The sequence below is a fragment of the Dermacentor albipictus genome, unplaced genomic scaffold (assembly GCF_038994185.2).
Source record: "Dermacentor albipictus isolate Rhodes 1998 colony unplaced genomic scaffold, USDA_Dalb.pri_finalv2 scaffold_19, whole genome shotgun sequence".
Taxonomy (NCBI): Eukaryota; Metazoa; Arthropoda; class Arachnida; order Ixodida; family Ixodidae; genus Dermacentor; species Dermacentor albipictus.
In genome coordinates this window covers 5,088,064-5,115,284 of record NW_027225573.1, presented here as the reverse complement: position 1 = coordinate 5,115,284, position 27,221 = coordinate 5,088,064, and the positions used below count along the sequence as shown (strand labels likewise).

General features: G+C 43.0%; 1 protein-coding gene across 7 annotated transcripts in view; it reads left to right on the top strand.

The window, feature by feature from the left end:
- LOC135917094 (uncharacterized) overlaps window positions 1–27,221 on the top strand; it is a 146,381-nt gene that overhangs the window by 114,793 nt on the left and 4,367 nt on the right. For all 7 annotated transcript variants that reach the window (XR_010569177.2, XM_065450586.2, XM_070529237.1 and 4 more), the window contains 4 exons: window positions 2,265–2,353; window positions 8,851–8,984; window positions 20,591–20,891; window positions 25,561–25,646. Coding sequence is in view for 6 of the 7 variants with exons in the window: in XM_065450586.2 (XP_065306658.1) it covers window positions 2,265–2,353; window positions 8,851–8,984; window positions 20,591–20,891; window positions 25,561–25,646 (610 nt within the window). In the remaining variant the exon portion in view is untranslated. The remainder of the gene's footprint in view (window positions 1–2,264; window positions 2,354–8,850; window positions 8,985–20,590; window positions 20,892–25,560; window positions 25,647–27,221) is intronic.

Here is a 27,221-nt window from a genome sequence, read left to right as displayed (position 1 = left end):
GTGGCTGATATGAACTCAGGTAGGCAAACCTTTTGCCCCCTCTCAGCATCGTTCCTTTATGGGGAACTTAACCCCGTATTCAAAAACTACCCTTTGCTCGAAGCTCTTCCTCCATGCAATCTAGTTTAGCACAGTGCGACCCCTCGATTGGAAAAGACACTGCACTTCTCGAGAATTGTCGTGGAGCGCCAATAAAGAGCAGTGACCACATCGGCCGATGAGTGGTGTTGCCATCCACTTCCTCAAGTCGAGGTGGAGGGCTAAGTGGAGGAATGTTCTATGATACGGTGGTTAGCAATGCAAATCTCAAGTGCAGTCTGCATGGAAAATGCTATCTAGAAGGCAAAATTTTCGTCGTCGTGTCCAGCATGCAGTCATAACACATCATTATCTATTTATTTTTTTCTCATAGCCCTGATTCATAAGTTTGTATTCTTCGCTTGACTCATCATTAGTACTGATATATTGTTATATGTGGTGTCATTATAAGTGGACTGCACTGTATAGCGATCAATACTGCCACTAAATATGTGCTGATTAACTGCCCTGTTCTTGACAGAATTACACGATTAAACAACAAATGTTGCCTAAATGTCCTTACTACAACAAGTATGCCTTCAAGCGCATCATCCATTTAATAAAGCAAATGGCTTTCTAGAAGCTCTTGGCTATATTCACTTATGCTGACAACCATTGTCAATGGTTTCTGCGCAACTTCTGCAGAAGCTGCTACAAGCCCTGTAAGAGGACAATGGACTACAGGAGGGAAAGGTCGATGCATGTGGTCGACTGTTCTCGATTACTTTTCTGCTGGAGAGCAATGCCTGTTGTGAAGGGGAACCATTTCTTGAGCGAATGCACGAAGCAGAAAACTTCTATTCAATCATTTCTTGTGATTAAATGAAGATGTGATGCCTTTAAATAACTTTATAATTTGTAGTCGCGATAGATGCTAGGCACCCATGGTAGCATAGTGGCTTTAGTGCTGTGCTGCTAAGCCCTAGGGTGCAGAATCAAATCCCAGCTGTGGCGCCCGCATATAGATGGGGGCAAAATGCAAAAGCGCCTTTGTACTGTTCTTTGGGTGCATGTTAAATAACTCCAGGTGGTCAAAATTCATCCTGAGTCCCCCACTACTGCATGCGCCATAATCATATTGTGGTTTTGACATGTATAACCAGAGAATTTAATTTTTAATTTGATAGATGCAAGGCACTTCATTAATTAGCCAGTGCCAATATGTTATTATTTATTTAAGACAGTGTGCAGTACTGTAGTATTAAACTTAGCTCCTTTAAGGAACACAACTTCTCGTGTATCTGGTGATATGCCGTTCCTCTGGTTCACTACTGTCATTGTCGTGATGCACCAGACAATGTCACCTTTCACTTGCTTCCTCATTTACGCACTCTACATTGCGGACGTCCAGTTATAAAGGGCATTACATGTATCAGATAATGTAATTACACCTCTTCCTTGTTAAACAGTTTCAATGTAACCTTTATAGCTTTTATTTCGAAATAATATGTTCAATGTCTGATTCAATATTCATTGTATGTCTTAAAAATTATTAGTCAATTTGGTTAGGAAATTTCACTATTCAAGGACCCTTACTTTTGAATTGTGTTTCAGCTGCAGTCATCACCAGCATTCAGCATGTGGCTACTTCGTGTAGCTAACATGGTTTGCATTTGGTATTCTGGGGGTTATGCATGATACTGGTTGTTCATGCCCATCCCATGAATCAGGGGCCTGAGAAACAGCCCTCACTGTAAAGTGGTGGATAGTTTGTACTTTGCATTGCGAAGTAGCGTGTGTCTACTTTGTGCATAGATTGTAGCCTTATTTGAATTTTCGTACTCGCAGACTTCACTCGAGCCAGCTGGTGCCCTATTTTGTGTGCCTGTCTTTTTTCTTTTCTTGTTCTCCATGCTATCATTTAGCCATTGTTGTTAATCCTTTTGAAATTTTTTTTGCCTCTTCAAGCTGATTATCATTTCATGCCTCTTTTTTTAATAGCCTTTTTCATTGTGTAGTTTCATCTTTTCCACTTGTCTGGTGAAATGACGTAAATTATTCTGCTTGTGCCCTTCCGTTCTTCTTTTAACGTTTTTGTTTTAAGCAATTTTACTGCCTTTTTCTTCAGAATGTGCCCGTACGTGGAGGACTTGGCTAATTTTCTTAGTCCTGTTGGTGCCTCTTGAACATGCCTGTATGATTTTGCAGAATCATTTAGGTGGGCTATGCCTTACCCTTTTTTCCAGGTCAGAGTATCTGTTGCTGTCCAGGTAGACATCTGGAGTGTGCAAGAAATGCAAGAACTTCATCAGGAAAGGAGCTGCATGCAGTTTCGGTACGTTTCTTCTGTAGTCTTCTGACTCACGCCTGTTGTCTGAAACCTGAAAACTGTCTCAAAATGCTTTTGTCTTTTGCGTGGTCTTGTCCTGCTTCTTTGTGCAAGGAAGTCTGTCATAAAGTACGAGTGGAACTCCAGTGCAATTTCTTGTGCACTGAGACCAGGTCCAACTGATGCTAGTTTAAGAACCTAACCTAACCTAACCAAACCCAAACCGGAATTTTAGTCAAAACTGAACCGAAAAGAAAATAGCTGCTATCAATTCGGCACGAAATCGTTCAATATATAAGGTGTTCAATAGCATAGTTTTTCAAAATATGAACTCCTTCATTTGGCCTACCCCACTAGCGTATTGCTACAACTCACGAGTTGTGTTGTGTGTGAGAATGAGTATAGACCTAGGGAGAGAGAGAGATAGAGAGAGAGAGAAGATACTTTATTATAAAGTGAAAGGATTTATGTGGTTGGGGCCCTCAGTCCAGGGCCCCAATGGCTGTCGCTACCACTCGTGCTCGTCATATCAGGGCCAGCCAGACCTGAGGTTTGGAGCGACGGAGGATCGCCTCCCGCTGCGCATATGGAGAGACGCTCGCACTTCTGAACTCGGCCATGCCAGTTCTGTCTCACAGCCAAAACTTTTGTTTCATGTGCTCTGCTGAATCACCGTTTCTGTTGAAGCTCCCGGTTCGGCTGTTATAGGTCGGCTTGCTACTATTATTAGGTAAACTGTAAAACGCACATGCCAGGACACACAGATAGCAAGAGTGACGGTGTTCTCGAGTAGCGAAAATAGGAAAACCTAGTTCATCAGTATGGTTTCTTGTAACTATTAGCCCCGAGAATGAACTACAGGGGCGCTGCGAGCGCCGCTCACGTGACGTCAGGGCAAGGACGCGCGCCTGTCGTCTGCTACAGTTCGGGCGGTGTCCGGGCACTTTCTACGGTGTTTTCGTTTGCTCGCCCTCGTTCCCTCTGCTAGTATACTTATGGCGGTCGCCTCAAATATATTTTTACGACTTCCTCATTTGTGAAAATTTATTCAAAGAGCTTATTTCTTAGACGATAATGCAGCTCTCGAAGGCAACGCTACAGTGCCAGCCGAAGGAGCGCAGACCAGCCCATTGCGGGTTTTTCAATCGACAACCGCAAAAATATAGAAAATAAGAATACAGTTATGATACCATGCCTGCTGCAGCGCAACAAGTATGTCAAAGACGCTGGCTATATATGACTTCTACAACAGTTACAATCCGCTAAAACTGGTTTGCTCACGACGAGTAGTTTATGGTGTAATATCAAATTTTTGCGTTTCTTCACAGAAACGCTCGGCAGTAACACGAGGACTTCACTAATACTGCAGTTAGGTTCTGCAAGCACAACTTGCTTCTTTGACTGCTTCTTAAAATTAGGCGGTTCTTCACGTGTTTATTTTAAGCGGTGGTAATTTGAAGTAAAGCTATTGAAGGATGACGTCTATTTACAGAACACAAAATGGAATGTACCAATATATATTCCCTTTTCGGTGCTACACGTTCAACTCACTGGTACTGGTGCTTGTTGCTTGAGGAATATACATGACGAATTTGCTTGGCGAACTGACACAGGCTACTCGACCAAAATTTTTTAGTGAAATATGCCTGTTGGACTGCATGCTGCAGCCAGAAAGAAGTCGAAGCGTCAATCATTAGTAGTATGGGACATATTGAAAATATAATTCCCCTGTGGAGGGTCAAAAATCAAGTGAATATATATATATAAACACCTTGTGGTGTTTTCTTTATGAATGTTTGCAATTAGATTAGAGCAAACTTTATTTTGCCTGCAGTTGGGCGAGGTTCTCTTTTATGTACCGACGAAGCGAATAGTTCTCCGTTTGCATAATTAAACAACGCTGAGTCGAGACATGGTGAGACAGAAAGTGCTTGAATTTTCTAGGCAATCTAAGCTGCGCTGTAGTAGCTCGAGAATATTTTAGGCATTCCAATTGGAGCTGTAAAAAAATGCTTTATGGTTTCAATTCGAAATCGTAGTGAACTGATGGGTTTCACGAACGAAGCGTGCCTCGCCATACAGACAGTCGGTTGCTACCGTTATGTGCTACCGTTGCGTGATGGGTGTGCCATATTGTCGATAAAGGCTACTGAGGGCCACTATGAAACATTTCATCGCTTGCAATTGATTGGATCTCTATATTAACAACGAAACTTTTCTCTCAGGTGATTGCTACTATCGTATTTGTGAATTAACTATGTAAATACTCTACATGATGCGCCGTCGTGTTAGCAGCCATGAGCGATTCGTTTGTTGGAGGCCTGTTTCAGAGAGGGGTGAAACTAGCAGTAAACTTTTTCATAAAAAATGGGCGCCTAACTCTTTCTTTTACGCATTAATAAATGGCCATATTTGGCTAGAACAACTCACCAGAGTAATAAGAATCCTGATCACAGCTTCGCTGGGCAATGTCTTTCTAACACGGATAACATGCTGACGCCAATTACCAAGATTTTTCTTTCATGTAAAATGCAATGTCTCTCATAGCTAAATTCTAAGGGAATGTTAAGTGTTTAGTCAAGCATCGTACACAACTTCGTGTATTGAATTTGCAGACATTCTTTTTACGCAAAATTTATGGACAGACACGGCGCATATGTGCGTTGTAAAACTAGTAGCCCCGTTCAACGCTACATAGCTTGCGATATCCAAGCCCCAAATTTTATTGACTCGCGTGCTTTAGGAGAAGGAACTGTGGTTCAGGCATGGCAGCAGAAAGAAGCCGACATACCCTTCAATAAGTGCGGCTCGAGCCACCCATACCCCAAGCATACACGAAGGAAACGAGCGCGCACGGCCGCCGAGCGAGACGGTGCAAGCAGCGTCCTGGCCGTGACGTCACACGCGAGGGGGCGCCACTCCTAATTCTCGCCGCTAATAACACTGCAGTCGCTAATATTAGTTCCGTCACCATCACAGTGTGCTGCAATGACCACAATACTGGTACTTAATGGAAAGTAACGTATGCTTTTTGTTGTGTGCCATGGTTCATCACACATTTGTAGTTGCCAAGCAGATTAAAAGACTTTGATTTTTCATATCTTTCCTGGGGCACAATATGCATGATTTTGACTTTTTAGTCCATGCTTAATCAGTGAAAGATACTGTTGCACATGCAGCAAGACTATTGTGGTATTTAGCACATACTGTCCTTGTTCATCGTTCAGAAACATTAATGTCCTCACCTGCTTTCATAAAAAAAAAAAGAAACTGAGTGAGATGTCAATTGTTGGGTTCTTTCATTTCTACAAACTAGAAGTTTGCAGTTGTAATTTATATAATATAATGTGAATGTGGGCACCCTCCGACAAAGCAAAGCATACAAAAAGTGTGCAAAGAAAAAAAAAAGGATCCAACCCAGGTCTATGCTGCATCCTCAAGGCCAATTCTTAGTTCCATTTGAATACTGTAAGAGAAAACGAGGGGTGTGTGAATACCAAATAGTAAATTTCGAATTGAATATTGAATTGAATCAAGAAAACAAAACTGAATATTGAATTGAACATCAGAAAATTTCTCAGATACCTTTATGCTTCCAAATATTGTGCAAAGACCAAAGTGCACCTGCTCAGGCAGCTAATCACGTTACTTAACAAGAAGCTTGCTAGCTATCAATAACTTAGGTACCTGTGGATTGAGGTGTATAGTATGCTCTGCTATTATAAAGGGAACACCAAATTAGTATGGCAGCACTGATAACTCGGTTCATATAAGAAAGTGTGGAAAATATTTTTATGGATCGAATGTCTGTCGCACCAATTTTTTTTTCTAAATGAAGTTTACCACTACTGTCAAGTAGAATTAAGTGCTTTTTTACCTCTGAAGCTGAAGAAACATTGGCGAAGTTGCCCTAAATACCAATGATGTTTTCAATTTAATAGTAGGCCATAGTGAGCATATGGAGATCTTCTGTTGCTTAGAAAGTATTGCTTGTAGGATTTGGAGCGGTCCTAGTCGTTGGGAGGACCTTGGGGCGACAGGACTAGGCGAGCAGGATTTACTGGCAGTATTTACATTTAAAACAGGACATACATCGACAGTCTAACGTGACTCCCATGTGGAGCCCGCAAGACTAACATACAGCAAACAGCTTACGAGCACACACTAGCAGCCGACAATCGCTGCTTATAAGCCCTTGGTCCCCCCTTGATTCCCAGTGGACGGAAACGTTCGTCCAGTCATCGTTCGACATCACCGTAGATGACCCGCCCTTTTGGAGGAGGGCGAGGGCTGTTGGAGGAGGAGGATGACTCACATACACGTGCCGCACATACACACAGGTGTAAAGGTGCGGAGCCGACGTCAGAGGGCTTCGTAGAACTCTGCTTTGTCCCGGGTGGCGCGGCCGAGTACCACATTCCTGAGCTGACCGCGCGCCACGTGGCTGCCGGTCATCCGCAGTTCTCTGAAGCGCGCCTCGGCTGGTTAGATTGGAACACGTGCAGCGAGCTGAAAGCTGCCACGTTGCCACCCCGTACAGCCATTCCTAACATGCTCTCCGATTTTCTTCCAAAACACAGGAAGGGTTTTCCATTTTTATGGCTGGTGGCTTTTGTGGATAATCATCAGCTAGTTAACGCTAATCTGCGGGGAATGCGCATCACGTCACTTGGTGCCGATGGTAAAGGTCGAGCTCTCAAATCGAGAGACCCGCGACATGTTTGGTTGACGTGTGCCTCCTGACACCTGACATCGCAGGCCCAATAAGGCCTAACGGGCTGGACAGTATGGCCGATGATATTGCCGTGACAAAAATTCGCCACCGGCCAATGTGATAACGGGCTTCAAAAACAGTCGTGGAAAGCTTGTTGCTAATATGTTCCTACAGGTGGCTCATCAGTGATTGGCCGCAAGATCATGCATACAGGTTAGATTGACGGCTGTTAAAGCGGCATTCGGGTCTGCGGTAGACCAACCAGCAACTACCGTGATCACGCGTGTCAGTTTAGTCTGTGTACTTGCATGTGGGTGGTATAGTCCAAACTGCACAAACCTGCGTCCGGAAACACTGAACTGGCGTATTTGATGCGATAAGCGTGCCCTCTGGTGGCTGGTCGGCCCAATCTTCACACATGCTCCCATGCTTTCCACACGCGCTGCTTTTGTTGCCCCCTCAGTTCGCGTAGCCCTAATCGTGGTGATTGAGTTCTTGAGGAAACACACAGAGAAGGTCACCTATGCACAGTAGTTACCAGCCACCGAGTAAGCATGTCGCGTATTAGGCAGGCTATAAATTCTCTGTCTTGATTTAGACAAAGCAATTTATTATTTTACCCTTCACAGCATGTTTGTATTCCTTCAAAACAATGCACCGCACTACAGTATTTCCTTTACCTCTTTCAACTAGCACTACAGTCTACTTGAGGCATCTGGGACATGCCCTTACTCTTTTCCATTACATTTGTTTTCATTGTAAATCAGATATCTTATTGCACCACATCCTGTGTACATGTATCAAATAATGTAAACAACCCTTTTGTTTCTCAACAGACTTCACCAATCTTTTTATTTCGCTTTTTTCTAGGAATTGTGAGTGTTTGATATTCCATTCTATATTTGATTCTATATTCGACGTTAGGTTTTCTTGAACATTCTATTATATTAGAAAATTTCACTATTCGAATGCCTCTATAAATTTCTACTGTGGCCATAGGCCAGGGAGCCCACTCCTTCCACCTTCTCACAAAACCTGCACTTGCACCATGCCGATACATCAATAGCACTGTAGCATGCCATCATCATAGGACAAGATAAAGTTCACTGTGCCGATTCGGTTCATGAACCGGTTAAATGTTGCGAACCAATTTGTGAACCGTCATAAAATTTTATTGCACCAATCCGATACTGAACTGGGAAAAAATCGAGCACACTGAACCCTAACCGAACCGGTACTTTGTTTGGTTAGACACCCTGCTTGAGATTCCCACTAACTGGATGTGCTTGAGCACTGACTGGCAAAACTTAGCTGTTGGAGAATGTGCCATAAAGTAATTTAATAGTTTACTTCGTTAGGTAAATTTCATGGGTTAGTGAGCCACCTCTGATCACCTCACTGCTATCTTTAAGAGTGTATTGCTGAAAAAAAAAAATGACATCATCCCCACTGTATTGTATTCAAGAAATATTGGTTTTCTTTTCAAAGCAGGCCTTCCTGCATGGCTGTCTACTCCATCCTACAAAAGGGAAATGTATGTCGTAAATAAAGATCAGTCTTCTTTTTTCTTATTTTCTTTCTTCTATTATTTTATTTTGTTGGTTGCAGGTTCTGCTGCTTCCATGAGGGGTTGACCTTGTTTTGAGTAACATGTACCATTGTGAGAAATGCATTAGAAATATACGAGTGCCTTTTTTTTAACTGTACACTACCATTGAGTTGAGACTGCTCTTCAGTCACACTACTACTGCATAGTAGTAATCTGCCAATGGGTTTGGTTTACATGCAGCATGGAAAAATATAAAAAAGCATCGCAAGAATGGGAGTTCAAGTACAAGCTTCTGGAGAAGGCTGTTAAGAAGCAAGAGAAAGAGCTTAACGCCGTAATCCTCCAGCTGACAAACAAGGATGCGGACACGTCAGGTTTGTGACATTTTAACACTTTTTGAGATGCAAAATCTGCCCAGGAACAACATCACATTTCAATTCAGTTCTTAATACCGACTGGTAGGCTACAGAGCATTCCGCACACAGGTGAATGCAGTGCTCAACAGAGCGATGACGATTGTGTGTGATGTTTGCCATGGCACTTTAGCCCTCTTGTCCTGTCTTTCATGGTAAGTATTCTGCAAATACAGTATACCTTTCCCCTATATCTCACCTCCATCACAATAAGAACCTGAAAAAGAAATATCACTGTTAGATGCTGAAAGCAGCACCTTCGTGTACTGTACATAGACAAAGGGACCCTCTCCTGTTTGTGAAACTAAAAACAACTTTTTTTCCTACCCTAATACAGAGATGATGAAACAGAGCTGGCACATCGATGCTGCATCCACAGTTTTTGTCATTGCAGTATTCGAAACGTGCACAATAGATGTTTTTTGTCTATGAAGACATAATGTTAGATTTGTTTATTCAAGTACATCATCACTCCAGTAGGCATTACATAAGGGGGCAAAACAATTTATAAAACAAGGTAGCACAACTTCTTAGCCTTCACAACTAAACAAAAAGACAATAAATAAGTACAGTAAAACCTCGTAACTATGTACCTGCCTAATAAGTAATTCCAGTTTAAATATAGTCGCGATGAATCCCCTGCCTTGTCGTCTTTAGGGTGGCTAGAATGGGGAGGTGTGAAGACCGGCCTCCGGAAGCTGGCCCCAAAACGCGTTCCTGCCGCGTGATGGCGCTGCCGACCGGGGCGCCGTTTAGGGCGCCGTAGTTTCTCGCGGCGTCTGCATACCTCCGGGCGTGAAAATGATCTGGTAGCGCTTTGTTTTAACATTTGAATGCGTTAGAATCTGACCAGACTTCTTTCTCTACATTGTAGATGCTGAGAGAACTTAATGTTTCGCTGCTCTCATTCCACATGGAAACAGCGAGCACCGACTATGCAGCCGACACAGCAACGGTTTTTGCGACCACCTCTTGCCGAGATTAGCGCAAGAAAGAGAAAGAGATAATTGCAATCACAGTGAAAGAGAAGATTTCCTTTTATGAAGCAAGAAAGAAACTAGCACACCTACCTCTAACAACCTACGCCAGTGCGGTGCGGCAGGGGACAGCACCGCAGTGGTCACAGGAGTCTACAGGGACCGCAGTCAGTGGCCCAGTAGTAACTCCATCCGTCCCCTTGGTGGCAGCAGCCAGTGCTGCTCCATCATCATCATCACAGACGGGCCTGCAGACCCCGGTCCCACAGGGTCCCAGGCTAAATCGAACTCCCAGGCCTGAGACGCGCGTCTCAGCGCCCGGTGCTCGATCATCCAGCGCCTCGGAGAAGGTTATGGATGTCGACACCAAAACTCCGGCGTCATCGACGCCAAAACATCAGCGTTCCCTGGAGCGCACTAAGACAAACTCACAATAACTACGCAAACAAAGGGACCGGTAACCTGAACGGTTACCGTTCTTCCAATAGCATATTCCCACTAACAAATGTCACCTATAGTTACTTAGCACATATATGTAAATTACCATTCTCAATTCTGCCACTATGGCTTTTATCGTGCATTGGAATTGTAGAGGACTGATTCGCAATTTAGGTGACATAAAAGACATAACAAATAACTTTTCGCCAGTCGCATTTTGCCTACAGGAAACAAACTTAGGCCCTAAACACACTCAATTCCTTAAAGGCTTCACCGTTGTCCGAAAGGACCGCGATTGTTCCCACCGGTTGTCAGGTGGAGTGGCTATAGTCGTGCAAGGCGGCACTCCTACCCGAAATGTCCCATTAAATACATCTTTAGAGGCCATAGCTGTCACCATTCTATCCTACAAAACAATCACCATTTGCTCACTATATATTCCACCCCACACACATTTTACTATCAAAGACTTAGAAAATCTAACAAATCAGTTACTGGGGCCATTTGTCTTGGTAGGAGATTTTAACGCTCACTGTACTCTTTGGGGCAGTGTCAGAACTGACCAAAGAGGGCAACTCGTTGAAGATTTTATTCTGTCAAACGATATCTGTCTTTTAAACTCAAGTGCGCCAACTTACTTCTCACCGACTTCCCGCACTTTTAGTTGTTTAGATTTAGCTTTTTGTTCACCCTCTCTTTTCACTGATTTTAAATGGGAAGCTCTCGACACATCATATGGTAGCGACCATTTACCCGCACTCATCAAACACCTATCATCACCACAAACCCTAGTAACTAGACCACGCCGATGGAAATTACAGCTCGCGGACTGGCAGGTATTTATGCAGAACGCGAAACTGGAAAACGTCTTTTCGTCAGAGCTCAGTATTGATGAGCTTAATAAAAAAATCACTGAAGTCATAATCACAGCGGCAGAAAAGGCGATACCGCAGTCTTCCGGTATTGTGCGCAAAAAGCTAAATCCTTGGTGGACAAGCGAATGTACTAAAGCCAAAAAAAAAACAAAATAAGGCCTGGGGAATCCTACGAAGGTACCCCAGTTATAACAATCTTCTAAATTTCAAACAGGCCAAAGCCAAAGCACGATATATTCGAAGAAATGCAGAAAAATTATCATGGCAAAAATACATATCTTCAATCAATAGTACAGTCACATCAAAACGAATGTGGGACCAGGTGAAGAAATTTAGAGGAGAGTACTCATCATACATTATACCACTACTTACATGTCCAGGCACACAAACAACACTACAGGACCAGGCCAACTTATTAGGTGAACACTTTCATAACATATCCAGCTCAGCAAACTATTCAAGTACATTTTTAAAATATAAAGAATCTGCTGAGAAAGAGAGGCTGCCTACCACTGGGGCTTCAGCTGAAATGTACAATAAACCCCTCACAATACACGAATTGAACAGAGTTCTCTCTGCTGGTAAAAAAACGGCAACAGGTCCTGACCGTGTGCACTACACAATGCTGGCACACCTATCCCAAGCATCGGTAGGGGCACTTCTTAAATTTTTCAATAAGATATGGGAGTCTGGAGTAATGCCCACAGATTGGAAAAAAGCAGTGGTAGTTCCTTTTCTAAAACCTGGTAAACCCGCTACATTCCCTAGCAGCTATAGACCCATTGCACTAACAAGTTGCCTAGCCAAATCTTATGAGAGCATTATAAACATAAGACTCACATTCATCCTAGAAACAAGAAACCTAATAGACAAACACCAGTGCGGATATAAAAAGGGCTGTTCCACCACTGACCATCTCGTGCGACTAGAGCAAGAAATCCGTGACGCGTTTCTTCACAAGCAATACTGCCTAGCGGTTTTCTTTGATTTTGAAAAGGCATATGATACCACATGGCGATACGGAATTTTGAGAGACCTGGCTGACATGGGAATTCACGGAAGAATGCTAAATTGTCTATGCGATTTCATGTCAAACCGAACATTTCAAGTACGTCTCGGCACAACACTCTCGCACACATTCACACAAGAAAATGGCGTTCCACAAGGTTGCATTCTGAGCACGATGCTCTTCATAGTCAAAATGAACTCGGTAAATAAGATCATCCCATCATCTGTTATGCACTCAATATATGTCGACGATTTGCAAATGGCTTGCCGCGCCTCAAGCTTACCCACCTGTGAACGACAACTACAAATAACGATAAATAATCTTACACAATGGGCTAACAAAAATGGTTTCCGGTTCTCAACACACAAAACTGTTACAGTTCTCTTTTCCCAGAAGCGAGGGTTACAGTGTACTCCAGGTCTCACATTGCATGGTACAATGCTACCGGTCAAAGAACACTATAAATTTCTAGGCGTAACGTTTGACACTAAACTGAACTTCCTGGCCCACATTAACGCAACCAAAATTAAAGCAAACAAAGCGCTAAATATCCTAAAGGTTTTATCACATAAGCACTGGGGATCTGACCGAACATGTCTACTACGTATATACCGATCCCTCGTACGTAGCATCCTCGACTACGGTAGTGTAGTTTATGGTGCAGCTAGGCAGTCCTACATTAAGCGACTTGATCCAGTTCACAATCTTGGCCTACGATTTGCGAGCGGTGCCTACAGGACATCGCCTGTACAAAGTTTATACGTTGACGCTAATGAGCCTTCATTACAGCACTGCAGAGCACAACTTACACTTTGCTATGTACTAAGAATTCGGTCATCACCACAACATATATGCTACAACATCGTAACACAGTGCCAATCACGAACACACTACACAAACAAACCAAACATAATTCGGCCACTCATCTTAAGACACGAACAATATTGTCAGACCTATGATGTTCCTCCCGAAGCCCTGCAGGTTGCCGAAAGGCCACCAAGATTGCCCCCGTGGTGCAATTTTACACAGCTGTGTGACTGGACGTTAACACATATAAAGAAAAAAGACATTCCACAAGAGCATATAATACAGGAGTTCCGAGCTATCCAAGAAAAATATAAAAATTACACAGAATTTTACACTGACGGCTCTAAAACACAAGAATACGTAGGTGTCGGGATCGTAACAAAACATTGGGAAAATAGCATTCGCATAAATAATTTTTCTTCAGTCTTTACCGCCGAAGTTTATGCGATATGGATGGCAGTTAAAAAAATTACTTCCGACAAGCAGAAGAATGCTGTTATTTATACCGACTTGTTAAGTGCCCTAAGAGCCCTTAACTTAAACTCCGCGTCTGAACCCCTGCTTGGGGATATCTTAAACATAGTGTTCAACAAGAAATACGAAGGAACCATACGATTCTGCTGGGTCCCAAGCCATGTTGGGATAGCAGGGAATGAAGCTGCAGATAGAAGCGCATCCATGGCAGCGCACAAAAGCATCACACACATAACACTTCCATACAAAGACAGCATCAGAGCGGTTCGTAAGGCCCTAGCATCAAAATGGCAACAAGAATGGAACTCGTGCGTAAATAACAAATTACATATAACTAAACCCCTGCATCGCGAGTGGAAATCGTGCACTCACCAAGAACGATTCTATGAGGTAATGTTATGTCGACTTCGAATTGGACACACGCATCTATCTAACACACAATTTTTTACTTCGAAACGAAAATCCACCAACATGCGAGAAATGTCACGAAACACTCACAATAACCCACATCATTATATCATGCCCACACACTGAAACACAGAGACGGAAACATTTCAAAAATTTTTATCACTTACATATACCTCTGCACCCTGCTTTAATATTAGGCGATGACCCACTAGTGCCATTCACCAACCTGTTCCAGTTTTTAGGTGAAACCAATTATCTACATCGACTTTAAGGTAACACAGCTATAACTACCTTAACATTAGATATCATACTGTCCTGTGACTGGCGCAGCATGGCCTTAGTCGCTTTTGCGCCAATAAACCCGAATTAACTAACTCATTAAAATGATGAACTGCGCAGGAGTGGGGTGATCATTGGCTCCGTTGGACTGTCTCACAATACCAAATGAACGCCCCCAAGCAGTCCTGACTGAGGCGGGAAGTCATCAAGAACCTGAACCCAACCTTCTCAGTTAGATATGTCAAGAGGTCTTTAGTGGAATGTATGGTCACACGCAGACCTCCTGATGTGCCCTTGCTTAAGAAGCCGAGCCCTTTTGCATGGGCCTCCCACTGATCCAGAAATGCTAGCATGCTGTTAATGCAGTTTCTTGAGCACTGCCATGTCTGAAACACGAAAAGCATTTACCACCAGCACACGAAAATGAGCACAGTTTCTGTGGGCATATCTCATAGCTTCAGTTGGAAACCGTGATGTCATGGCTTCAATTGCTTGAGCCATCATGTCAATGAACACCCTTGTTGGCTCCAGATTTGAGTACTGTTGCTCAATATTTTCTTTGTGCAAGTCCATGGCGTGCACAACTGCACTGTTGAAAATATTGAAGGCCAGATTTACCCGCATCTTTTCGAATCTACTAGAATACGTGTGTGAATATGTCAACTTGGGTGCAACTTTCGATGTCAAGGCACTGCTGTCGACCTTCCATGTCGTTGTAACATGTTCACAGGGTGTCAAGGGATAGCGACAGCAGCTCACACCACCTACTTTGAAGAAAAACTGAGGAAACGTTAGAAAAACACAGCTGCACTACACCGACCACGAGAGTCACTTTGCACTGCACCGTGGCCTACGAGACTGACAAGCTCACGGCACCCCCGCGCTAGCCATCCTACCCGCGCCCCCGACGGAAGCGCCAAATTTTCCCCCAGTGGGAGGAACGCGCAGCGGGGCCTCCCTAGGCAATGGCGGCGGCGGCGTGGTCTTCACACCTCCCAATTCCAGCCACCCTATCGTCGTTGCACCTAATGTATTGGCTGACCACTTAAAAGGCCCCTCACCAGGCCACACACCAAACTTTGGTTATATGCTGGAAGTTGTTACGTGTCCTCTAGGGAATGTTCTGCCACAAACATTTTTCAAAACGGCGTATTAATAGCCAAGATAGCAATATTTCAGTGCCGTGAACCCATGATTTCAGGAGGTGAGTGTGGTATCTGTAACTTCTGGTTTCGGTTTTGGGTCTTTACATCAGGGCGCCACTCAGCGCCAAACGCTGCAAGTTGCCTGCTGTAAGTCGCCTTCTCAGAAATAAACATTCATTCTTTGTCTGGTCCCCGACTGAAGCAGTCCGGCTCTTTCTTGCGGCGCTGTGTGCGCTGGCCGTTTAGGCCTCGTGATGTAACCCTTAGCTTCGACCCGCCCCGTCGAAGCTACAACAAACTGTCGACGAGGATCACTGCAAACATAGACATTCTCTCCACTTGCCCAGTCTAGCCTCCGCCAGCGAAATTCCTTCCCTGTGTTCTCCCATGCAGGAGCCCGAGGATCGCGTGATGCATATGTCACGTTTTTTTTTCCCCCCCGCCTATCTACTTCTTTTTCTCTTTGTTTTTTCTTTATTCCCCCCCCCCCCCCAGCATGGTGCACTTCCCTTGATGACATCGCACGCGAGCTGTTGTGATTGTCTCATTTCGCGCTGCGCACGATTTTGCATGCTGTGCACAAGGACACCCGACTAGTGGTATAAGTCAGTGCTACACGATTACCAAGGCAGACACAAGTGGATCACAGAGAAGAATCCCATGCTGGAACACTGTAGAAAATGACTTAGTTTCAGTGTTTGCACGTGCAACTGCACGATGTGGGAACAAGCAGACAAAACAGAAGTACCCTACTTACTCGAATCTAACGCGCACTTTTTTCTGATGAAGTGGGTCCAAAAATTGCATACGCCTTAGAATCAAGTACAACTCTAAATCTGCATTACCACATCACCATCGGCATTTCAATATGTTTGCCTCCCAAGCACTTCGAGTCTAGCTACCGTAGCTTCCTCCCTGTGCTGTAGTATCTGTGCTTAGGCAATGCTTCCTTTGACTTAGTTTAGTGCACCGTCCGTCTTCCCGGTCTTCCCGTCTTCTGCATTTGCTCTATCAGCATGGAAGTGCTGACTGCAAAGCAATGCCGGGTTCATCACGGTGCTGCAATTAAAAGGAAAGTGATCATGTGTGCGGAGACGGACAGAAATCGGGCCGCATCATGAGCATTCGGAGTTCCCAAAACTTGCCTGCGGGACTGGCACAAACATTAGAGGCGTTCTACACTGGCGGCTGCTACGTACAGCACGACCACGCGGCCTTTGTCTTGAAAGCGATCTGCAATGGAGACAGCCTACGGACCTAGGTGCACCACGCTGTGTTCTCACCGCTTAGTTCACATTAAAGCGAGAGGCTGCACAAAGATCAATTCCCTCACTCCTGCTACCACACTTCCTCACTCCAGCCTTTTGATAAATCCGCGGTCGTTGAGTGAGACGTATTCATGTTTGCTTGTGCGCATGTGACACCATGCCTGTTAATTTGGTTAGTAAGCGAATGTTTAAAAGTTTATATGGCCAATAAAACTGTTGTCCTTACTTTTAGTACAGCTGTCTACTAATTTGCTGTTGTAATCGATGCTTCACCTGTCAGGCGAAACTGTGGCTTTTCTTCTTATTTATCGCAATGTTGGTGCATTGGGAGTAAATCTTTGTTTTTTTCCAAATTAGAGAAAGTTGTATTTCTGTATGAAAGAATGAGGTGCGCGGTACTGTAAAGGACTTTTTTTAGGTCATGGCAAACAGGTGCGCATTACAATTGAGGGCTCGTTAGAATCAAGTAAACACGGCACATCTCTCTTGCTGTGATGCAAAGTAAAACAAATTAAAGCTGACATTCGGTTTGTGTGTTTTAGTATTGCTCTAAGCTTTAATTCGCCTATTCAAGCAACATATTACACAAATAACAGATGTTGCCTTGAATAATTCTGGAAGTCACGTGTCACCACGAGCGACGTTTCAGCACAAACACGTGTACATAGGTGCACTAGCGCTTGTGTGTCACCCTCCGACTTGGAACATGGCAGCCACGAGGAGAAGGGCAAACGGCATTTGGTTTGAAATTTCAGATCTTTTCGCGGCGCTTAGCGATGTAATACTTTACAGGCACAATCATTTTAGCGCATTGTATGCTCTGTGCTTGTCAGCTCAAAATGGCCAGACCTACTGAGGGGCCCTTTAAGCCATAGTCGCTTCACACAAACCTAACGGTTAGTGCATGGTATTTACTTCATATTTCGGCATGTACAAACTTGCAAATGGCAAAATGTTGTGCGTGCAGATCATACATATCGAAGTTTCGGTGCGTGGGCCATTCCTGGACTGCAGTCGCCACCAATAGCGACATAAAAACATGGTAGCTATGATGTGTTTCATGCTCCCATAGCTTCTAGCGCTTCCATGGTGCCATCATGGAGGACAATGCCCTTCCATATCTGACGTGGCTAATGCGTTGACCATCATGAAGGCATTAGCGCAGAAGTGGGGCCTGATGGAGAAACTGGCTCATAGCCTTGCTGTTTGAGGATGCTGTAGTCGCTACAAGGCCGCTATGGCAGCAAGTGAAAATTAGTTTTCTGCTGCCTGCTTGCAAGTAAAACTTGTCTGCGGGTGGGTTTGAGTGAGAATTAACAAGTTTTTCTTGGCCGGTCAGTTTATAGCCGCTCATCCACCACTGTCTATTACTTAGTACGTCACACAGTGTGTATCTGGTCAAAGTTGTTTTGTTCCCTGCCATCTAAGTATTAATGAGGTTTTACTGTACAGCAAGAACTTTATGGCACTTCGGTGTGTGAAGAAATTTAAATTGTGCATGTATTACTAATAACTGGAAGGTTATAATTTAATAACACTTCACGCAATTGGCAAATGAATCGTCAGTAATACAGTGTCGGCCATGAACATACTTCGTTGGCGGATGGCTAGGAGGATCAATACTTGCCAATTTTCTCAATTTCTAAAACCAGGAATGGGATTCAAGTACTTCCGTACAGTTCTGCATGCATCTGACTTCACATACGGAATGACTATTTTACTTAATTGCCTCCAGTTAGTTCTGAAAAGTATTGACGCTGCAATATAATGTACAAGGGATCTTGCAGTTCTAAGTTTTTGTGTTCTTGCATCTGTTTCATGTGAGTGTTCCGCCTTCCAATATCAAAATATATTGCACAATTGTGCCCAAACCTCGTTATTTCTAACTCGCTCTCTTTGTATAAAGTACCTACCTTGCTGACTGGAGTGAGAGTACGTTATATCCCTACTGAGGGGCAAACTTAGTCACCTTAGTTGACTACACTTTGTTGGCATCCTTATGCACACTGCTAGAGAAAGTGTACTTTGGGTTTGATGGTAGTGACAGTGGTTATAGTAGTTGGCACATTGTGCATGTGATTTTTGGCACTAGTACTCGGAAGATTTACAAGTACCTGATAAAATATGATGTACATCGCGAAGGACAAGGACTGCAAGAGACGGCATACATAGCGCTGTGTGCCTATGTCGTCTCTCGCATTCCTTATCCTTCGCGCTGTACGTCATTTTTTATCATGAATTACCAACTAGCCCAAGCAACCACCCTAGTTTACAAGTACCATTTCAGCTTGAATTTCTGTCAATTTAATGCTGATGGTACTGACAAAATTGATCGAATTATCCAGCGGGTTGAATGATACAAGACTTGGAAAAACACACTAAAACACACCACTGATTCATTTGGCAGTATTTGCCCTATTCTAACACGCCTCCAAATCAAAACACGCGCTGACTTTCTATGTGTTCAAAGTAAAAAAAGACATTAAAGCTCCTAAACACAGTAGGAATGTAACGCGCAGCCGATTTTTTAGCAGAAAGAATTGTTGCTCAAAAAAAGCTGGTTGTCTAAGGTCAGCTTCGCCACACGATTTTTTAATGTCGGCTCTGCGGCAATACATCACTATGAGGTAAAGCATACAATTGTTGCCAAGGCGGTTTTAGTTTTGTGCCTGACTGTACCGTGCAGCCAATTTTTGGCCCAACTTAAAAGAAGGAAATATAAGAAAGGTGCACTTTAGAATCACGTAAATACTGTAATCAGGCACTGTGAGCTATGGTTATTACGTGAAAATCTTCCCAGGATGATCTGAAAATAGGCATTTTCGACGCGAGAGGCCATGTGTTCAACGCATTCACCGTCCCCTAAGCATCGCCGGGACAAACAGCGCTACTAAGGGGGTCGCTGTCAGGGTCACTAAGGTCAGGCAGTGCATGTTGACTGGTCAAGTTCAAATGAACCATCAAAGGGCTGTTGTAGAATCGAAATAACGAAAGTTTAGGTCCGTTAAAATGCCTGAGCACCAGCCATGACCTTTGGTCGGAATAGAATAAATGAAAAATCAAGTTAACAGGAGTCGAATAAATGAAAGTCTACTGTAATAAAATGTTAACTGCGACTACATTTATGCGACACACTGTCACAAGTCAAGATCAAAACAGCGGTGCATCTGTTAAAGGGACAATAAAGAGAAAAATGGTTTAGGATATGTTAGTAAATTACTGTTCCACAATACTAAAAAAGCCACTCTTGCCACAAGAAGGCACCTGGTAAACCAGAAAAGACTCAAAAACAAATAATGGATGGCGGCGCCACCTTGAAGTTCCTGCACTGGCCTGCCGTGATGTTATAGATTTTGACATTGTCTGCTCAGGCCAAGTTAAATTTCGATCAGTAGAAATGGACTACATTGTATTATAATATAGCCAAGGACAACTTAAGAATTTTCTAGAACATTTACCTGCCCACAATGGCTGAAATGTGAAAAAATTCATTGCAGTATTTGACATCACACTAAGGTGCGAACTCTGGAGCATTGGCATAAAATTCAAAAACATAACTTTGGTTATAGCTTTCTCTTTTAATTATCAACCTATTAATGCAGATCCCACAATAGTAGCGTTCTTTACGAATGCTTTATCAATCAAAGCTGATTCAATTCTTCTTTTTAGTGACCCATTAAAGTGTACCAAGGACTGTCAAGGGCCACGCCACCTGTACATAGCTCGGTGATCGATCAATCAATCAATCAACCAACCAATCACTTTGCTACAATGCTCTGTTTGTACACAGGCTGGTTAACCGGCAGCCAATAATATGCTCATCTGTTCTGTATCGGAAGCCGCATATGTATTCTTTATTCTGTCCCTGTCCTTGTTTTGATCTACAGTAGTGGCTGCCGGTGGCAGTCAGGTTGCAGCAGCAACTTCGGCAGGAGGCGAGGCCCTTCGGAAACCAGGGGCGCCAGCCAAGCCCCTGGCCACCAAGTCCACGGCATCTCTGGGCCAGCAGCTCAAGACCATGACTCCCCGTTCACGGGAGGGCGCTCGACTCCACTACTTTGGTCGGGGTCTGAAGCAGCAGGCCATTGCTGAGGAGGTGCACATGGCACAGTGTAGGGCCTCCGCTGCCTCCAAAACCGAACAGCTGGCACACGCAAAGAGAAGGCATCGGGCCTTGGCCGAGCTCGGGTGGGTAGTTTAGTTGCTCATGAACATAGAATGCCAGAGGCAAGACAAGAGCTGCGTGTATTATAAAACGAACAGGGTTAGTGGGTGTTATGGCCACATGTCCATTTGTGTGCATGTCCAGGATTGGGCTTCATTTGATGTTTTAGCATCCTTTTTTTCTTTTCTTTTGCATGTATAAATAGCGGAACGCACTGAAAAAAAAAATTATGTATATGACCACGTAGATGTTGCCATTACATTTTCTTGTGTCCATGTTAATATAATTTTTTTCTGCATTTCACATTTGTATTTGGTACATGTAACAGCATTGTTTGCTTAATTTATTCTGCCAAGTATATTTCTGTCACTAAATTTCTATTTTTCCTCGTGGTGAACCCACGTCACGCCAAATGGCCTTTAGCTTCACTTTGATTTTCTATATCTATTATATGCATAAATAATCGTTCATATAAAAAATGGAGTTGGGCAGCCAATGTAATGCGTAGGACAGATAATCGATGGTCTCTTAGTTACAAAGTTTCAAGGGAATGGGGAGACGCAGTCAAGGACTGCAAAGAACTCGGTGGTCCGATGAAATTGTGAAGCAGCTAAATGGAGACCACTAAGAAATGCCTTCGTCCTGCACTCATCTGGCTGATTAGTATGTAGTACTTTGTTTCAGTAGTTCTGTGCAACACTGCGGAAGCTATAGGCTTCTTCGACCAATCAGAGGGTGAACACATCTTAAACGTGCCCTTCCAAGCCCTGTTGTCTGTTAACGGTCAGCGTTGCACCGTAGACAGCGACAGCATCTACTACGACCAGCTGCCCAGTGGGAAGAGCTGTCGTGATAACAGCGGTAGAAAATTCATTCCACGTTCGCTCCAACACCAAAAAGGCGTGCGTCTTCAAGATATTTCGAGATAAAGGAGAGGAGGAGGTTTGCAGAGACAGCGGAAGCAGAGGGTTCACGAGGAGCACTCAGCCAGCATGTTGCATGGATTGGGGGCACCATCTCTTGATCCCTCTTGTAACATCCGTTTGTACATGGTGCTCCCGCTGACATTCGTAAGCGTAGCTGTTTTCCTAATTAGAATTCTCGCACGTTTATCTCACTCCTCCCACACAGTTTCAAGCATGTTCAATACCAACTTATTTGTCCCTTTTGCGTGAAAGAGCAGCTTGGGATGATACCTAACAAGCAAGTCTGCAGACGCCATTTTCGCAAAGGATGAAGCAATCTTGTGGCTGTGCCGGCTACATGTATGAATTTAGCCACTGTTAAAATAATTAATTGTTTGTATTTTTTAAATGCAAATAATGTCTGTATGGCAACATTGCACAATTTCTTTTTCTTTTGTTTTGCACATTTTCGCTCGAACAAGTGGAGAATTAACTGTGTTTTCAGAATCGTAGAACCTCAATAAATATTTTATTAAAGAATGAAGCAAAGTCACGCAACAAACCGTCCTGAGCTTCCAAGTAAACGTGCTGACAAGACCACTTGTCAAGGCCGTTTAGTCATCCATCGGGTGCTAAACTGTAGTATTATATCTCGTTATGCAAGAATTTGCCCTCGTGGGTCGCCTAGCCTTGGTTATGCTGCACAGAACTTCTGAAACAGAGTACGGGATGTTGTATGCCACCCAGGCTCAGACTGCTTTTCAGTGTATATTTTTTTCTTTGGTGCAAACGAAACAAGAAACTCTGGAATAGATTCCGTAGGAAAACCTGCTTCTTCCAACTGCATTTAAAAGTTGTTCCGGCAATTTAACCTTTAAATTTTGAATAATACGGAACCCAGAAATGAAGGGCCCTAAATATGATTTCCAAAGACACAACACTCGCACAAGGACACAGAGTGGTGTGAGCAAACCAGCACACATCAAGTATCATGTTCGATTCTAACATGCGCCTTTTTCTTTAAAAAATTTACAATTATGTGCCTTAGTATGTGTATGAGGTCAGAACTGCAATAGTGACAAGCCGTTGTCATTGGCAGTAAAAATTGCTCTAATCCAGTCTAGTTTACATGTCTGCAGCTGTAGAAGCTGCGGTTGAAGCAGCATTGTTTATGCAGTCGAGAGCAAAAGTCTGGAGACCACGGAGTTAGAAGAAAATTTAATTTCTTCTAGCACAACCATGCAATGTGAAATAGTCTTAATGCATGACGCCGGTTAAACAGGAGCACGTGGGCAGTACCACTTGAATTCAGCCTTTATGTCTAAGCTGTGAATAGAAAAAAAAATTTTGCAGAGACTTTTGCTCTCGACTGTACCTGCTTTGAGAGTTTATTAATTAAGCTTCCATTGTCGACAAGTCATTATCTCAAATGCCATAGATGGCACCAAAGAGGTGCTGTGAGCTGTTGATACTAGTGATAAGGTGTCCAACAGCAACAATGATTAATGCCACTGTGGCTCAGATACAATAATATATTATGTGCATATGTATATGCCCCCACTTTCAAGATATGCGACGCAGGTCTATGAAGCTCGGCAGCAAAAGTTCGCAGAGCGCCAAGAATGTGGTCAGCAGCACAGCTGTCATGGCACATGATGGATGACTTAGAAAAGAATTGGCAAGCGGCGCTGCGGATAACGTCATTGTAACAGCTGGCGCAGTGCTAACTCGCACAGATAGCACAGTGGAGAGCGGATGGGTTCAGCGCCAGGCATAACTCAGCGCTCAGTGATACATGTAATCAATTCTGTATCGGTGCTTGGAAAGAACAGTCGGTGCTTAATTGCTGTGAAGTAGTATGGATGGAGCGGGTCCTGATTACACAAGCAGAGATGTCAGCAGATGAAGTAACAGGATAGGAAGAGGAGGAGATGTGTGGGTTTGAAGATGAATAAACAGCAGCGGATCCTAGTGAATGAGACATGAAATTAAATTGTCATTTAGTAATGTACGTAATTGCGCTGTCTTGAAATGGGCAAAAATTAAGATAATCAATGACGGCAGCAATTGAAGAAAGTATGCTCATACGAAATGCGGGTTCACTTCGTGGAACGAAGGTCATTTCTTTACCAAGGACAAATTGTTATTCTCTCTTTTAATAAAAATTTTGTAAGTGAACAGCCAAGCGCATTGCATTTTTACTACCTGGCTGTGAAGCGCATGTTACCGTCAATGACATGTTACAGTTAATTAAATACTTTCAACATGTCTAAAGAAACATTGCTTTTAGTGTTGGGATGAGATCTATGGCTGCTTGTATTCTTTCACTCAGTGTGTGCCAAATTTTGCTCTGTACATATACTTAGGCCATCCCAGTACTAATAGAGCAACAGAGGCACCTATGCAATTTACACATGCTGCGCGTAGTTAAGAGCAAAATGTTGAAATGCTAGTCTACTGTGATTTAGGTGCAGGTTAACCACAGGTGGTCAAAATTAATCTGAAGTCCCCCACTATGGCATGCCTCATAATCGTGATTTACAGGCTCCATTATACTTTACCAAGCATCCCTCGAGTGCACCTTTGGTTTCTCTTTCTTTTTTAATGCAAAGCATTCTTGTCAGTCAACCCAGCTTGCCTCTGGCCTCTGTCATGAAGCAGCTGGCAAAATGAAACTGCTATTTGGATAGCCATTGCGCGTGACTTTTGCCCAAATTAAATTAAAGCTTCGTGCCCCAAAATAAAGTGTCTAGAACTGCATAATTAACCATGATATCAATAAGCCTCTTCAGAAGCTGTGTTGCGTGAAAGGCTGGTTACCCTTGCTCTAGATTTGCTGGCACGCTTGGTGGTTGGCTGGGGCGCCAAATGCATTGTGTGGGCTTATCATGCACGCACAAAGTATCTCCTCTTTGGACAAGCCCTTCCGGCTGCCACCGTATTAGCAGAAGCGAGAGACGCAGGCAAGCGCCAGTGGTTTAGCTGGTTCAGTTCCCCCGTAGCGTCCTAAATGACTAGATAATGGGAAAGCTACAAAGCGCATCTGAAACCACTCAAACCCCGCTAGCTCAATGCACGTCTGCGTCTCTTGCTGCACTTCGGACAATGTTTCGCATTACATAGATGTCAACTACAGTAAAGCCTGCTACAGATCTTCTTGGGTGATTTGATTGTGACAGCGTAAACAAACACCAACGGACATTATATTTAGTGAAACTGCTAAATTATTCTTCAAACTCTATTGGAATTAATTTTGCGGTAGGAGGTTGGTAGTAGAAGAGAAAATGAAGGCCAGAGTTTAATTTCTTAAATTTCTCATCAAAACACCAGAATTGCTATGTCAATGTGACATCAGGGATTTCAACGTGCCACTTCTGGATTTCAACGTGCCACTTTTAGTGCCACTTCGGGGCACTAAAAGCTCTCAAAACTTGTTGGGTTCATTCTTTGGTTTTATTAGACTACAATTAGGTCCATATTTAGTGATGAAAAAGTTAACCAAGCCCGTTAAAATCCATGTCCAACGAGCTAGTGCATTTTTTTCTGGGCTTATCAAGTTTCTGCTCTCCGTAAAAGGAACTTTTTTGGTATTCTAGGTCATTTACCATTGCAGCTCAACTTATCATTTTCTCTAGTGTTCCTTGAATGTGTCTTCCTTTCAAAGCATTCAGACTTTGCTCCATCAGTTGGAATTTGTTCAGGTTAATCCTTTAGATATGTCTTTATTGTTCATGTTAGTTCTGACAGTGGCTGTACATTGGTATTGGACATTGTGTGCACTTTTCAGTTCACGTACGGGAAATGCTGAGCCAAGAAGCCCGTTAAAGGAAGCCAACCAGAAGAGCCACAGTTCTGCAGAAAGTGCCAAAGAGGGTATGTATCCTGCCGCTTATGTGCAATAAGGAGGCCACTTGAAATCATTCTTGATCACTTTATCTCCAGTTATGACTTTCAGGCAGCTTGACGATCTGCAAGGATGCAGCATTGTCGAATATATACTATATAACTGAAGAAGCAAATATGTACTTCTATGAGAAAATAAGTGGTCTTTTGTAGCCATAAAATTAATGTAGCACTGTACTTTAAGCAATTGAAGTAATAATGTATAAAACTGTTAAATTGTCATTTTAACCCTTGCTAAAAATAACCTTGAAAGAAAAACTAAATTATAGTCAGTTATATTATGTAAAAAAGCCGCTCTACAAATTGTCAATGTTCTGGCAGCATGGTGACAGTGCTCCCCTGTTTTTGTTTCTAGTTTCATGTTTATTGATAACAGCAAAGACAATTTTGTCAACCATATTGTGGCTATGCCTAGTTTCTTTTTCAATAAGTAAATCGTAATGCTCAGAGATTATCCGTCGGAAATGCAAGTACATAAAAATGTACCACAATAGTGTAAAGTCCAGAATGTGCATGTAGTATAACATATACTACTTGTAAGGCTCTTCATTTTCAGAGGAAAGACGTTACCTATTTGACATCATTAAAATGCTGACCACCACAAAAGTAAAATGAAAAGGAGTGCAAAACTAATTTGTTTCATCGACATGGGTTTGAAACATTGTGCAATGACAAACTATGCATGTTAGTCACTGCTACCATTTTGTCTGCTACTGCTAATAGTGTTTCAGAATGAGTTACGAATTTTCAAAATTGCCTGTGGCAGACATCACAATTTTAAAGCTTGGGGTGGATTCTGCTAAAAGAGATGGACATTACATGTGCGAGAAATCGAAATGCATAATTTACGAAATAATAAAGGTGGACAAATGTCAACTTTTTCGGATATGAAGTAGTAATTATTGATTAGTCAAGTGCAGACGCTTATATTTACTGCAGGAATATTTACTTCGGTGTAATTACGTGCCAAGCCATTACTGACTAGTGCAGAAAAGACAGTTCAGTTATAAGCACAAGATGACTTATTGTCATTAAAGAAGCTGCACGAATAGCCTTTCAACAACTTCAGAGCTTTGTTGCAAGCAATATTTCCCAGGAAGAATGGCTTCTGTATGACTAGCATTCGAAGTATGCTAAATAAATGGTTGCCAAAAAAAAATAGCAAAAGTTGTGGAAAAAGTAAAGAAAAAAAAGCTGCTGAAGGACTTGTGTACCATAGACACATGAAAAAGGGCCTATGAAAGGAAAGCCTTGCAGGTTGCAGAGTAGAAGATAAAACTGTTACATGGCTATAGACTGTCAAAAACACTAAATGACAGACTACAAACAAATTCTAGGTTGTCATGTGGGCTTCCGCCGCAAAACCCAACACGAAGCTTGCGTTGCCCATTTTGTTTCTGCATTGCTTCGAGAACTTTTATCGTTGTAGCACTCATGAGATTTTACAATATACTTTGTTTAGCAGACAGGCAACTGTAACCAAACTTTAAGTCTGTTGCAAAATATTTGGTTAGTTAAAATACTATATATTTCATATTTGAATAT